Consider the following 15124-nt stretch of genomic DNA (forward strand, 5'->3'; position numbering starts at 1 on the left):
AACTAGACATCCTTTTTATTATGAGGCTTATGTGTTCGATTTCTACTTTATATTTCAAAAAAGCAGAATTAGATGCCTAACATTTTTATCACTTTAAATTCCTTCTACCCATATCATTAGAGTATGTGGAACAAGTAAGGTGAGCCTCTTTAAAGCTGTTACCATGTTATAATTGTATGTGGAAATACCTTCCCTCAGCTTTTAAGTTTGCATGGCTGGAACGCTAGCCTCTTGGGGCTGTCTAGCATCCTTGGTGACCAAGGCTGAAAGCCAAACAGCAAATCAGTGCCTTCCACAACTACATGGGAATATTTCTCACCATTGAATGGGTAAGAATATCCGGACTATTGGTAGGTAGCACTTTATAGTTTCTCAATCTTAACAATGAAGAATAATTAAAGCAGAGATTAAAAAGAATTCCTAAGGTCACATAAAGTTAAAAGTGGACCATTTTTTTGAAAGTCGAATGAAAAAAGTGTTAAAAATGATAATGTATTTATTTTTAATTACAAGATGCATTTCAGCATTTCTCTTCATGAACACTGTTGGTTCAGAAACCCTTTAAGGCCGTAGATATTGCATAGGTTTGACATTATAAAAATTATAAAGTCTAAAGAGGCATAAGAGAAAATAATCAGTGCAACACTAACGAACTCAAGGTGTAAATTAGCAGTCTTTATCCATTTCAAATGCATGTTTTTTTTTTTTTTAAAGGAAAGGGATCTTTGAAGTGCACTGAAAGTTATTAAAAAATACTGTAGAAAGAATTTAAGTTCTTCCCCACTAACTCTCTGAAAAATCTAAGTAATCAAAGGGTTGCTTACGACTTTACTTAGCTGCTTCCAAATCAGAAGACATTTGTATGTGCGCTTATACAAAACAAAGACATATATATCAGACTACATGGAGTGGTTTATTTACCTCCTCTTTCAAACTTATTTACTTTTTTACAGAATTTATGACATTATGACTCCCAACCCTCGAATGCATCTAATATTTGTATTGTGTTAAATAACATGTTTAAAAAATGTGGAACCCTGATGAAAACCACTTTTGTTTATGATGTTTAGTATATATCTTTTGGAACTGAATGTTACTTGTAATTTGTACTGATTTTTTTCTAGTTTTATCAGATCCTTTGAGACACAAGGGAAAATTTGCAGCTAAGTTTAAATATGCCTTATATACCTATATTCATTCATTAAATGTATCTGAAGAGTGTACATGAGTCTATTTGTGACATTACATAAATACTTAATCTTTAGAAGTAAAATCTTTAGTAGTTGTATGTCAGCAGTAGAAGGGCCATCTGTGGTAAGCAGAATAATGGCGCCTTAAAGATATCCACATCTTAATTCCTGGGGCCTGTGAATAGGTTACATGGCAAAGAGGAATTAAGATTGCAGATAGAAGTAAGGTTGCTAATGAGTTGATTTTAAAATAGGATGATTCTCCTGGTGAGCCTGGTGAGCCCACTGTAATCACAAAGTGGAAAAGGGATGCAGAATGTCAAAGTGTTAGAGTGATTAGATGTGAAGACTTGAGTAGCCTTTGTTAGCTTTGCAGATGGAAGAAGGGGCCCAGAGCAAAGGATGGGCTCTGGAAGCTAGATGGGCAAGTAAACAGGTTTCCCCCTAGAGTCTCCAGAAAGAACCAACCCTGCCGACACCGAATGAGACCCATTTCATACTTCTGATCTCCAAAACTGTATGTTTGTGTTGTTTTAAGTTTGAAGTAATTTGTTATGGAAGTATAGAAAATTAATATTCATCCAAATATAAATAGCTTACCCAGTAGAACAAAACACCTGAAGGGAGTTTAAAAACCTTAAAGAAATATTGTTCATTATTTAATTCATACTAGTGAATTTCAACAATGATTATACTTTAAGGAAATTTGAATCTTAAAAGTAATAAATTTGAATTGAAAAAAAGTTAGGTCCGTTAAATTATACATTCTTTTAATGATGTTTCAGAACAAAGAAAATGTCACAGTTATATGGAGTTTTTATCTGGTATAGGGCCCAAGAAACATTTATCAACAGAAAATATTTTTATAGCCCCCAAATAGATTACTTACAAATATATGCAAAGTTCATTCTTACAGGATTTATGTAGTTTTTGTACTTGATATGGCAGTTTACAGAGATGGAAAACTAAACTAGAGGTTTTTTTTTAATTAGAAAGACAATAGTACGTAATATATTCAATAAGTGGAGATATTTTTATTCCCAAGTAATTGTCACATGCAGTCTCTCTTTATTCTCTCTACTTCTGCTTCGTTCTCTCTGTGTCACTCTAATAGGCTTATCTCCTGAATTCTCTCTGTGCAGTTTTTCTCCTCTGTATCTATCTGTGCAATGGCTTCTGGTGTCATTTCTTCCATTTTGCTCATCACTGGGACTTCGCTGTGGCTGTTTCCTTATTTCTGTTTGCTTGTAACTACTGTGACTTCTGCTCCGGCTTCTCCTGCTCCTCTTACTCCTGCTCTGGCTCCTGTCGCTCCTCTCATTTCTTTCAGATCCTCTCTTCTCTGGGCTGTAGTTATGGCTTCTGGACTTTTTCACAGAATCAGAATGGCTCCATTTGCTAGTCTCCCCAGAACTCTCTTGTTTTAAAAACCTAGACTTTTCCTTATCTTTTTCCTTGTTACTGTGACTGCTAGGAAGTTCTTCATAAAGTTTTCTCTTTTTAGACTTATCCTTTTCTTCAACATCACTGTTGTTATTCCTTGAACTTTTGTTTTTCTTTCTTTTCTTCTTTTGTGTTGTTTTTTCTTTGTTGTCACTCTCACTGCTGCTTTCTGAAGTCTCACTAGAGGATGAGGACGAGGAGGAAGTCGAGGAGGATTTGTTTTTATGTTTTTTGTGTTTACTTCTGCTCTTTTGAAGCTTTTTCTTCTTTCTATCTTTCTTCTTTTTCCTTTTTTTCTTCTCAAGTCGATCCAATTTCCTATTATTGGGAAAAATAGTAACAAACTATGTAAAAATAGTTCTTTCATTGACAATTACAAAGTTTTGAATAGACAATATATTTTCTTAGAAGCTATTAAGAGTGGCATTTAAATATAAACATATTCTTTACTTTGTTAAATGACAACTCACTGTCTTCCTTTTAAATTATTCACGTCACATATACATTAAGTTTAAATTTAAAAAATTAAATTCATTAAGCCAATTCTCTCTCTATACTTTGCACAATAGTAATGACTATTTTTTTTAAAAATTCTTAATCAGAATTTAAAATTATGTAACACTGAATAAATGGTGATCTTGACCTAAAGAAAGGTTTGTAACATTCATTAATTGGACCTACAGCAAAGTATACAGCTATAATTAGATAAAAATTTAATTTTATGTATGTACTATTTTAAACTATGGAACTATTAATCAGTATTAACATTTTCCAAATTCAACAGCATAGTCTCCTGAAATTTTGAATGAGAATACACTTTACATTTTTTATACTCTTTATTTTTGTTATATAAAATGATTACACACTAGTTTTTAACAATGTTTAGATTTATAAGTAATTAGGACAATTCTATTAAGAAATTCTGAATTTGTAAAGAGTACTTCACATTCTCAGAAGAGTAACCTGTTTATATATGTTTGAATTACTCTGAAATAAAAATGTCTTCACTGGGTTCTGTCCAGCCATTCTCAAAACTCTATACACTGAAACATCAAGAGCTCCCTCTATTGGACTCAGCAGACATTTCTTGTATTCTTTAATCCACAGGTAGTCTGTTGAGTAAAATTCGTATTTACCTTAAATTTAAGCATTTTTCAGCATCCTTGACAAAATCTTACAAAATATAAAAAGAGCAATACATGGCCCACAATATTTTCTAATAACAAACTGTAAAGATATATAGAAATCTATAACAAGTAAAACCTACAAATAAACCTATTTCTAAATGTTCTGAAAACTGCAATGTTTTTTGTGTTATACTTGGAGTGTATAATCTTACGTTTATTTTCATATTACTGAAAGAAAAAGTGGTATTACCATAGCTGAAGAATAAATCATTAAACAGATGTGATGTGTGGTTTAAGTAACTTTTAGGATCAGAGTTGAATATGATACTAAGATGAAACACACACAAAAAAGTAAGTGAATCCATTAAATATACACTGTGTAATTACCTGAGAAGTTTCTGCTTTTGTCTGGTTGTTAGTGACTTTAAAAATTCCACTTCTGGATCTTCTTCACCCTCACTTGCAACGTACTCCTGAGTCAACAAAGATCATTAAATTGCTAGACTGCAAGACAAGTTAGTTATCAAACAGGAAAGAAAACATAAGCAAATAAAAAATTCTGTATTCGGGACACAGTGTAGATGAGTGTGACATTGTGGATTAGAAAGTGAGGAGGAAATTCAAAAGTATTTGTAGTCTACCTGTTAAGGAGGGTCATTTATGTACTTAAGAGGTTAAGACGACAGCTTTGCCAGCATCAACAAACTATTAGGAGGAGGAGGATAGAGAAACATAGATAAAACTTTTATAGTATGGCTTCTACTTTCTATCTCTTGAGTTTGAATCAATACTTGACGGTTCAAATATTTTATTTTAAATTTAATGAAATATTAAATATTAAAACCAAGATGATCATTAACTTTTCGGGAAGATGAAAACATCCACAACTTTAGCCTTTATAAATTCAACAGTACATTATCAAACATATGATCAGCAAATACGTATCAAATACATCAAACAGTATATGATTATATTCGAGGTTATATGAACAATTCCTAGCAATGTTGGAAAAGTAATGTGCCTCTTTTCAGAGCAGCATAAGTTTAAGCCAATGGTAGTCTGGGCTGTAGTCTCAGTTCTGTCTTGAAATAGAAACATGACCTTAGGGAAATCACTTAACTTCTCTAGGCTCCAGTTTCCTCATTAAATACAATAAATGGTTTGCATTAGGCTATCTACAGCCCTTTAAATGCAACCATTTTCTAGATCTATGTACAGTTAAATTAATGTTTAAAATATTTTCTATTATTTTAGGTGTTTTCTTTTATACACTTCTTCTCATTGGTTCTATTTAATATCACTTCAAGGGTAAGTTAGCAGAAAGGAAAAAAAACCCTTATCACCAGTTCAGTTAGATATTTCATCCACATAAAACCAGAGGAGCAGTTTCATTTATTAAAATATAGGTTTAAAAACAATTTCTCATTTATACTAAAATAATAAAGAAGCAAATCAAAATAAATTTTAGGCATTTTCTTTGCTCTATCTTGCTTTCCTATGGATATATGCATATTGGAAAACATTAAGTAGCAATTCACAAGCAATCACATTTAGATTTATAGACATTTTCAGCTTACTGATAAAAAGATCATTACCTGTGATGGATCATTTGCGGTCAAGTTTCTCCCCAGTACATTTCGTTTCAGTGCAAACCCACTGTTTCTCATCTCCGCTATTAGCTCCGAGGGGTGCATCGATGGCCCTGTTCACAAAAATCACAGTTTGAATGTATCATTTATATCTCTCTACCTTTTTCGGACTCCACAGTAGGAATGCAGCTGAAGCTTTGTTAAGTAAAATCACAGCTAAATCAACTCAATAATCTTCTGCTGAGCAAATAATCAGATATGATTTTCTAAAACAGCAGTCTGGAGATTCAGAATAGAAAATAATTGCATTTTTCTTTACGTGCTAGGGGATTCTCTTCTTATGTAACTTTGTCATATTGAAAAAGATATATTTAGATGTTACCTGCTTGGGAGTTTTTAGTATAAAATAAAAGCAAAATGATAAAAACACTGCAATTAAACTTTTAACAGTTATTCTCTTAATATGCATTCAATTTAAAGGAGATACTTTTAAAGGTACATGAGCAATTTATTATATTCCAGTTTCCAATTCAAAATTCCTCACCCTTATTTATCAAATACCAATTCTGAATACCTTGTCATGTGGCTGCTAATTATCAACACACATACACACACATGCTACGGGTATGGTTACTTTAAGCACTTCAGTTAATCTCACTCATACACACACACACACACACACACACACACACACACACACACACACTCATGTGTATCTCCAGAGTTTGACATTTCTAGTTATTAGCATGTGATTGGTGACAAGCAATTTAGGCTGGCCATAGGTGTATATATGTTACATTTTTCACAAGATGCTGTTTCCACTTTTGCAAAATCCCAAAGTGAAAAGGGAGCTAATTCAGTTGCATAGTATATACTAAAGATAAATAACATGCACTAAAGACAGATATAATTAAAAAACAAAATTTTTAAATGTTTGCACCTTTCCCTCAAACATTATTAGGTTTATATAAGGTAGGAGGAGACTCTTTTTTTTCCATATATTCCAGTTTCATTTTGTTTTCCCTGAAGTTAGCAAATGACAGTTCATGAAAGCTATTTAAAATTTCTGGCCTAAATCATCTACACTGGCTTAAATGAACTATACCGGGCAACGCATCTGGAATGTAAGGATAAATAAGACAATTCCTGCCAACAAATTCATAAGGGAGGTAGGGGATAGAGAAACATCTAGAAAATGATTTTCTAGTTTGTTGATTAAATACTCCACCAATTTCTTTTTCCCCCCACTGCTTTATTGGTCTTTTACCACTTATTTGCATGTTTACCTACACATGACCATGGAAAAACACATGGCAATAAAATTCAAATTTGTTCACTTGTCAGTAGCATCTTTGGTAAAAATTTTGGTCGGAAAAATTCAGGTGTAGGTTTAATATCTTTTACTGGACTCTATGGGCTTTGCCACTCTATTTATATTACTAAGAACAACTTAAAGTTGGCTCCAGGTATTAGGGAGATTATAGGAAAAAAAATGCCTATTATTGGACTATGGGAAGTTATTAATAATGTGATGCTTTAATTTATTGGAGGAAAAAGTCTTACTTAGTTGAAACAAAGCAAACATCATACAGCAGCATCTTATTTCATTAATATATAAGATTTCTGAGTTTTTAAATATAAGATACTTAATTACTATGGATTACTTTAATGACCTTTTTATTATCCAATTTGGTTCAAAATATTGATAATAAAACCTTAAATAAAAGTTGAGTTTTAAATATTAACACTGATTGCCTCTAAGTGGCATAAAAGTACTAACACATAATAGCGTTAAATTAATCAGAAAATGTTCACTTTGGTGGCTTCTCAAATTTTACATGTAAAAACATAATTTTATAAAGTAGAAAACGTCTTTTCTGAAGTGTCAAAACTACATTTCCTTGTCAACAACTGTTTTAGATGTCAAATGAATTTAGAAAGCAGACATACTAAGAATTAGGATAGAAACCACTCCAGTAAAGGGTCAGAGTTTGGTCATTATGAGGAGAGGTTACTAATTTCATCAGTTTTCATCTAAAGATTTTAAATAAGATGTTTTAGAAAACATGCTTTTTACATTTTCATTACAATACTTTCAACTACTTTAAGAAAATGCTCTCTTTCTCCTGTCTGACTGAGATGATCCAGATTATGAAATAAACATTACTCATGTAGCATTTATATTTCTCCAAAACCTCAACTGAACTCGGTGTATATGCTTAGCATACCACATTTTAAGACAGTGCTTAGAGAAGTACCTGACAAAAAGTACCCAATAAATACCAACTATTATTATTTTTGCCAGTAGCTATAAAACTCTTGATTATTTTATATCTTCATAATTAAAAAATACTGAAATAGTAACATTTTTCAAAATCCAGTCTTATTCATATATTTTTGTACTTTAAACCTTCTTCTATTATCAAAATTTCTGGGTTTGGAAGATGTGACAACTGGGATTTAATTAAGATATATTTAGCAGGATATCTTTATACTTTCATGCTGTTGTGACAATGGCTATGTAGAGTTAAATTGACAGAAATGACTCCAGCTCTCTGGGAATTCAAAATTTAGTTGATATAATAGATTACATAGATATGTTGAAAAAAAGGTGTTACAAATGTGTAAATTATTACTTTTATTTATGGTGTCTTAATACTTTAAATTACAGCTGGAGTTGGGATGTTTGGTTTACTCTTAAATTTGCTATGGCAGAATAATTTTAGATAATTCAGAAAAAGGGGACTTGTTTTAAAATGTAGATTTGTGAGGGCTCCTTTCTAGATCCTTTCAGTTAGGCTGGGTTAAGCCTCCATAGCATGAAAACGAATGTTCCTACAAAGACAGGACCACTGAAGAAACTGTTTTTGACACTCATTAATTTGGAAACTTTCTTTGTGTGATATGGGTAAGCATCAAAATACTGATTGTATCTACCGTACTCAGTGCTGTGTCCGGATTAGACCCAGGCTATTTTCTACTAGAAAAATATCATGAAATCAGTGTCTCAGGGAAAAAAAAGTTCCCCAGAAAGTGAATTATGCTGTACAAAGATAAGTTTGTAAAGTGTTTAATCTACTGACAGCATTCATTTTTATAGAACTAAGCAGAAGCGATGGAAGATAAAAAAAATGGACCATGCACAGTAAAATTGGTATTTTATCAGAGAATAATATGGGAAATCAAAAGTTATGGCCTGTAGGCCATGTGGATGACATCACAATTAGAGGACAGCAGTCCCAGGGGAATCCCACAAATGGCACAGGAGGAAGACTAATGCTGAAGGCAGACACGTTTTGTGTTTCCGTTAGCACTAGGTCCATCTGCTCTTCCTAATTCTTTTGAATGAAGAATTACCTTCTACAGTTTTACGGTATTCAGTGGGAGAAGAGGGCACTAAGTTGTAGGTTAGACAAGGCTGTGTTAGAAATGCCTTTCCCTCCTTCCTCCAAATTTAAAACATTAATTTAATTTATAGGATGCTACTGTTTGCTGAAACTGAACTGCTATTCCTAAAGTGAATCTAGTTTTGTTTGCCACTGCAGTGGTGATCATTTTTTTCCCTTCTCGTTGTGTATTTTAATAACTTCATACTATAGAAAATTTCCAACCTAGAGTGAATAATGTAATGAACCCTATGTACTCATCACACAGCTTTAACATTCTTGTTTTATCGATTACCTTCAACTTTTTTTAATAGAGTATTTTAAATGGAATTTCAGCTATATAAATATCTAACAAATAAGGACTGTTTCTTAAAAATAAAACCCTAACACCTTTATTACACCTATCAATACTGACAGTTTTAAAATACATCCAATATCCAGTCAACGTTCAGATTTCCCCAATTGTCTCAAAAGTATCTTTTTATAGTTGGTTTGTTCAGATTAGGACCAAAACAAGGACCCCACACGGCAGTTGGCTCATGTATTTCATGAGTCTCTCTCTTCCTAATTGACATATAATTGACACATACCTTAAGTCTCTTAATCTAAGAACATTTAGCCATCTTCCCCCTCTTCCTCCTTATTACTTTCATTTGTTGAAGACACGGGGTCATTTTTCCTGTTCTGAAGAGTGATGTCATTCAATATGTTCTTCTAGCCCTTGTTTCCTATAGTTAGATCTAGAGGCTTATAATTAAGTTATTTTGGTATTTTTACACCACATACTTTGGGGGAATATATGGGAAGTCTCATAAAGTTTGAATTCAGGAAATGACACGTGAAAACACACACATTTCTGGCTAATTAACTAGACTAAGAAAAAAGGCTGCGATTTCACCTGGTATGCTCCTGCTTTCACCATGTATTTATTGTAGTCATAGCAACAGTGGTATAACCTTAAAAATGTGTGTTTTAAAATAAACCCCCAGACATTATCACAAATAAAATACATTATGATTCTTATGTACATGGAAGTACGAACTTCTTTCTTTCCTAAAGTTAAATTGATTGAATCTAGTGAAAAAGCCACCCCCTGTTATTAACTGTAAAAAAGACACTTAGAGGTAGTAGTTCTAGTACATGATCGAGAATAGATCTGTGTCTGGTAGGAATTATCAAGAATTACCTTACACTTACATTTGATTCCTAATATTACCTAACCTTTTTGCTTTTAAAAAAGCTTATAGAAAGTTATCTCAAAAAAAAGACTAAAAAAAGGGGCACAGTAGGAACATGCAGCGCAAGTCCCAGGGAAAAAGTGAACAAAGCTATTAATAAAGTGTGTGGGTGATTTTTATTTATATAGAAGAGAATGTTTTATGTATGATTTTCTAAAGGTTATGCAAGAACAAATTATACTGAATTGTAATAAAACTGCTCCATACTGGGAATTTTCCTGACACACTGCCAGTTCTTCTTAGTGGAGGCTGGAAACAATAGGGTTTCTCATTGCCCTTATCCCAAGTTCACACTCAAGGCAGCTAATTTGATCTCTATTAAAACATACAATGTAAAGGAAAATTAAACATTTCATTTCAGTCTATGTGTCTGGAAAATACACAAAAGCAAGGCAAGATGAAGCTGTGCTTATTGTATGCTAGTAGAAAATATTGTTTATTAGAAACAACCTAGCTTTACAGAATTAATACAGCTAAAGATGTAAGACTTATATTTGGTTATATCTTTAAACTTACATTTTCAAATTAACTTATACACTAATACTTCACTGATAATATGCCCAACTATAATAAAGTGAATTCATAACTCTAGAGGACTAAGAAAAATTGTTTGTTATGTAGTGACGGAGACCAGACTTTGGGTGGTAAGCACACAACGCAAGGTACAGATGATGTGTAAAATCATAGATGAACTTATATAATGTTATTAACCAATGTCATCCCAATAAATTTAATTAAAAACATCTGCGTTGTGATAAACATGAAGTATTAGAAGTTAGCACTATATTTTAAATAAGATGAGAATATGAATGATCTTGAAAAATTATGCAACAACAAACCTCAAAAATATGTTGAGTCAAAGAAATCAGACACAAAAGAATGAGTACATAGTGTATGATTCCATTTACATGAAGTTTATATATTCCATTCATATGAAGTATATTTATATGAACAGGTAAAACTAATATATGGGATTAGAAATTAGATTAGTGATTGTGGGCGCAGGAGGCCAACTGGGAAGGGACAGAGTGTATTTTCTAGGGTGACTGAAGTGGTCTATGCTCTGTATCTTGTTAGAAAAACTGGGTACATGGGTGCATACATTTGTCAAACTCAAACTCTCCACTTAAGACCACTGTGTCTTACTTAAAAAATAAAAGTTACACATGATATTTTAAATCAATCAATAGTAATTACTGAATGACTATGCTATTATAAACTCTCAGTGCATTTCTACATTATATTATCTAACTATGGAGAGAGCCCTGCATGAGGAATTTCAACCTTTTCATCCCTAGTACTCATACAATTCAGAAATTGATTTTAAAAATCAGTATGTATTATTGAGGGCTTACTATTTTATCTCATTAGGTACTTGAGAGAGAAAGAATAGAGAACTTAGGTTTCTTCCTTCAAGCTTATAATTTTGGGGAAAAATTAGTTCACATGAAAGAACAGAAAAAATATAAATTATAAATTTGTGTTATAAATGTATATTCAGAAGAGGATGATAAATAGTGATGTTCAGAATAGTTAGCAGAGCCTTTCCATTCACTTACTGAACTATTATTTACTAAGCATGTAGATTGTGCAAGGCATTGGAGATACAAAGACAAATAGGATACAGTCGCTATTTCAGAAAAGCTTATACTTGCTAGGAAAGAACTAGAAACAGTTTCATTTTCAAATTCTCATAGGATTTAGGAAAAGGTAAAAAGTAGGGCATTCTAAGTGAGTGGAACATGATGAAGGTTCATATTAACTTCATTAGTTTGATTTGAGTAGAAGAATTAATATTTACTAGGAAGACTACATTTCATTCCTTTTCCCAGGTAATCACTAGCTAATTTCCTTTACTTGAAGCTGGCAGACCTTGAGTAGATGGAATGACGTTAACAGGAAGTCATGTAAAAGAGAGTTATGACTGTGATCTGAGAACCATAATACCTCTTTGAGATTATCGGAGGTGTAGCCTCCACTAGCCCCACATAAGCCTTTAATACAGAGCAGAATATTACTTACTGATAGGATTGCAATTAATTTGTTAACGTCAATGGAATTTCAAGGCATAGTCACGCAAACAACAATATTAATCATGGAATTACAATACTGCTTATAAATAGTCGAAATGACTTAACCACTGATAATCACTTAAAATAAAATAGCCAAAATTTAAAGTACTAATCAAGAGCATCACTTTGATCTTTGAAACTCTATGACTTGACAAGTTTAGTGAATCTCTTTGGTAGGTCAATATTTCTTTTCAGCTAGCTTTCTCATGCGTTAAAAAAAATTTTGGTTTCTGACTGATTAACTACATACGATAAAGAAGAGAAATGGTGCCTAAATTCACTTCTTTATTGTGAAGTTAATCCTTTATTTATTAGTTTTTGATATTTGCTTATTTTGGGAGTTTAGCTTTAATGAGATTCTGGTAACACAAATACTTTTTTCTGCAGTAGAATTATGTTGGAGGATTTAAAAAAATTCTGCCATCAGATGCAGAGCTCTCTAGTAGCTATGATAGGAGAATTCAGCTCCTTTAAGGAGTTGCATGAGGGAACTCCATAAATCAGGGGGATTTGCCAGAAGGGCAACTAAGTTTACCACCTTTTTTCTACATAAAGTCCCTTGAGAATGCTTCTAGGTGTCTTTCTAGCAAGGCTTATGATCAGACAATTATTTTGGTAAATTTTCCAAACATGTTCTCAAGCAATAAAAATGCCTTCAACATGAAAGGTTGTGGGAGCACGTGGGAGCTCTGTTACAGAACACTTCTATTAGTATAAAATTTTTCAAGAAAAATTAAATCAAGAGTTAGGGAAAATCAGGTAAGGAAAAGAACATTGATATGCAAACAAATCTTTGCAACAAGTGTAAAATAATATATTCCTCAATTTAAGCTATTTATTAATTTTCATATTGTTTAAACACACTAAAAGCTATGGTGTAAACAAGACTGGATAGAGCCACTTGAAACATTAAGTACCTATCATCATTTTAGCCATTTGTGGTGTTGCTGGATCTCACACTGAGGCATTGTAAAAAGAAATTTTGTACACGGTAAGATTATCTATCTAGTGACATCATTGGGAATTTGAAATTTGCTTTTATTAAATGTGTGAAATTTGCCATATTACTACATTGAGTTAGTTCCAAATATTTTTTAAATTATGGCTAAGTTTTAAAAAATAGCAAAGTAACTTTAAAAATATAGCAACTTAAGCTTAAAAAAAACCAAAAGTCAAATAATTAGTACAATGGGAAACTAATGTTAACAAATCTGGACTCAACGTTTATTCACTTTTATGTTGCTTTTACAACTTTTGGTTTCAATTCAATATATGGAGAGCCTGAAAGTCCTTCCATCCTCATGATAAGAAAAACGCTGGAAAAGCTGAAAATCAACAAATCTTAGCTCTATCACAGAATTGAGGTCACAGGGAAAATGGCGACAGGAAATCACAGTTTACCAGAACCAGAAACCATCAATGGAGCCAGCAACTGGTAGGATTACTTAAAGGATGATTGACTATTGTTGTAGACTAAGCAACAACTAGCTTGAGAGACTGAAAACTCCTGGGGGCCCAACCTTAACGGGAACTCCCACACTTCTGTGAGTTTTACTTCCAGGTGCCCTACAAGGTTCTCACTGTGAACAAAGAACAATCCCCTTGTACTTCCCTTTCAACAGTGGGAAGGGAAAAATAATCATTTTGAAATATGCCCAGAACATTTTGTTGTCCTGAACAAATGCTAACTCTTAAGGGAAGCTATTTTATCAGAGCCTAACCAACATGGGAATAAAAAGCTGAGAAGTAGGGGGAAAAAGCTAAGGAGTACCTGTAAAGGTTACAGCCCAGGGGCACAGGCTCACTAAATAGAAGAGTGAGACCTAGGCATATCTCACTAAAAGAGTGAGAACTCTCCCCATATCTTACCACCGCATCAACAGGGCTCCTTTATAATAACAAGGGATTACAACTGAAGGAAGGCTCAGACTCTTAAACAAGTCTCTAGGGAAACCCAAAGATAACGGGAGACAAAAACAAGGACACTAGAGGAAATTTTAGCCTCTGACATCTACAACAACAACAAACGGTAAACCCAATCTAACTCCTAGTCAGACAAACATGAAACCTCACACTAAAGTCCTATTTACCTCAGTTCCATCTACCTGATACATCACGTCTGGCTTTCAACAAAAAATTTAGCAAGTATGCTAAAAAGCAAAAATTACGGTCTGGAGAGACAAAGCAAGCATCAGAATCAGACTCACCTATGATGGAGATTCTGGAATTATCATATTGGGAATTTAAAATAACTAAGATTAATAAGCCAAGGATTCTAATGGAAAAAGTGGACAACATGCAAGAACAGATGGGTAACGTAAACAGAGAGATGGAAACTCTAAGAAAGAATCTAAAGGAAATGCTAGAAATAAAAAATGCTAATAAAAATTAAAAATGTCTTTGATGAGCTCATCAGTAGACTGGAAATGGCTGAAGAAAGAATCACTGAGCTTTAAGGTATGTCAATAGAAACTTCCCAAACTAAAAAGGAAAGAAAAAGAAAATGGGGGGTAGTGGGGAAGGAAACCAGACTATCGAAGAACTGTGGGACAATTATAAAAGGTGTAACATATGTAACAACAGAATACCAGAAGGAGATGAGAGAAAAGAACAGAAAAAACACTTGAAATAATAATGGCTGAGATTCCCAAGACTAATGATAGACACCAGATCACAGATCCAGGAAGCTCAGAGAACACCAAGCAGGAAAATAAAAAAAATCTACACCCAGGGAATATCATATTTAAACTGCATTATATCAAAGATGAAGAAAAAATCTTGAAAGATGCCAGAGGGGGGAAAAAACCCTTACCTACAGAGGAACAAGGATAAGAATTACATCAGGCTTCTCTTAAACCATGTAAGCAAAAGAGTGAAAGAAAACCTACCAACATAGAATTTTGTATCCAGTGAAATTATCCTTCAAAAGTGAATGAGAATGAAGACTTTCTCAGACAAACAAAAACTGAGGAATCTGTCACCAGAAGATCTGTCTTATAAGAAATATTGGAAGAAGTTCTTCAGAGAGAAGGAAAATGACATAGATCAGAAACTTGGATCTATATAAAGGAAGGAAGAG

The 15124-nt window shown here is 33.0% G+C and overlaps 1 protein-coding gene across 2 annotated transcripts in view; it reads right to left on the bottom strand.

Moving 5' to 3' along the window:
* Positions 1-710: 710 nt before the first annotated feature.
* Positions 711-15124, bottom strand: part of CIRSR (corepressor of RBPJ and splicing regulator) — a 28605-nt gene continuing 14191 nt past the window's right edge. Inside the window, exons 7-9 of one of the 2 annotated variants that reach the window (XM_081052384.1) lie at positions 5356-5462; positions 4148-4233; positions 711-2951 (exon numbers count right to left, since the gene is read on the bottom strand). In XM_081052384.1, the coding sequence (XP_080908510.1) occupies positions 2225-2951; positions 4148-4233; positions 5356-5462 (920 nt within the window). In that variant the 3' untranslated portion in view covers positions 711-2224. The remainder of the gene's footprint in view (positions 2952-4147; positions 4234-5355; positions 5463-15124) is intronic. The other variant, XM_081052385.1, reaches the window with a different exon arrangement.

This window comes from Rhinolophus hipposideros (genome assembly GCF_964194185.1).
Source record: "Rhinolophus hipposideros genome assembly, chromosome: 6".
Classification (NCBI taxonomy): domain Eukaryota; kingdom Metazoa; phylum Chordata; class Mammalia; order Chiroptera; family Rhinolophidae; genus Rhinolophus; species Rhinolophus hipposideros.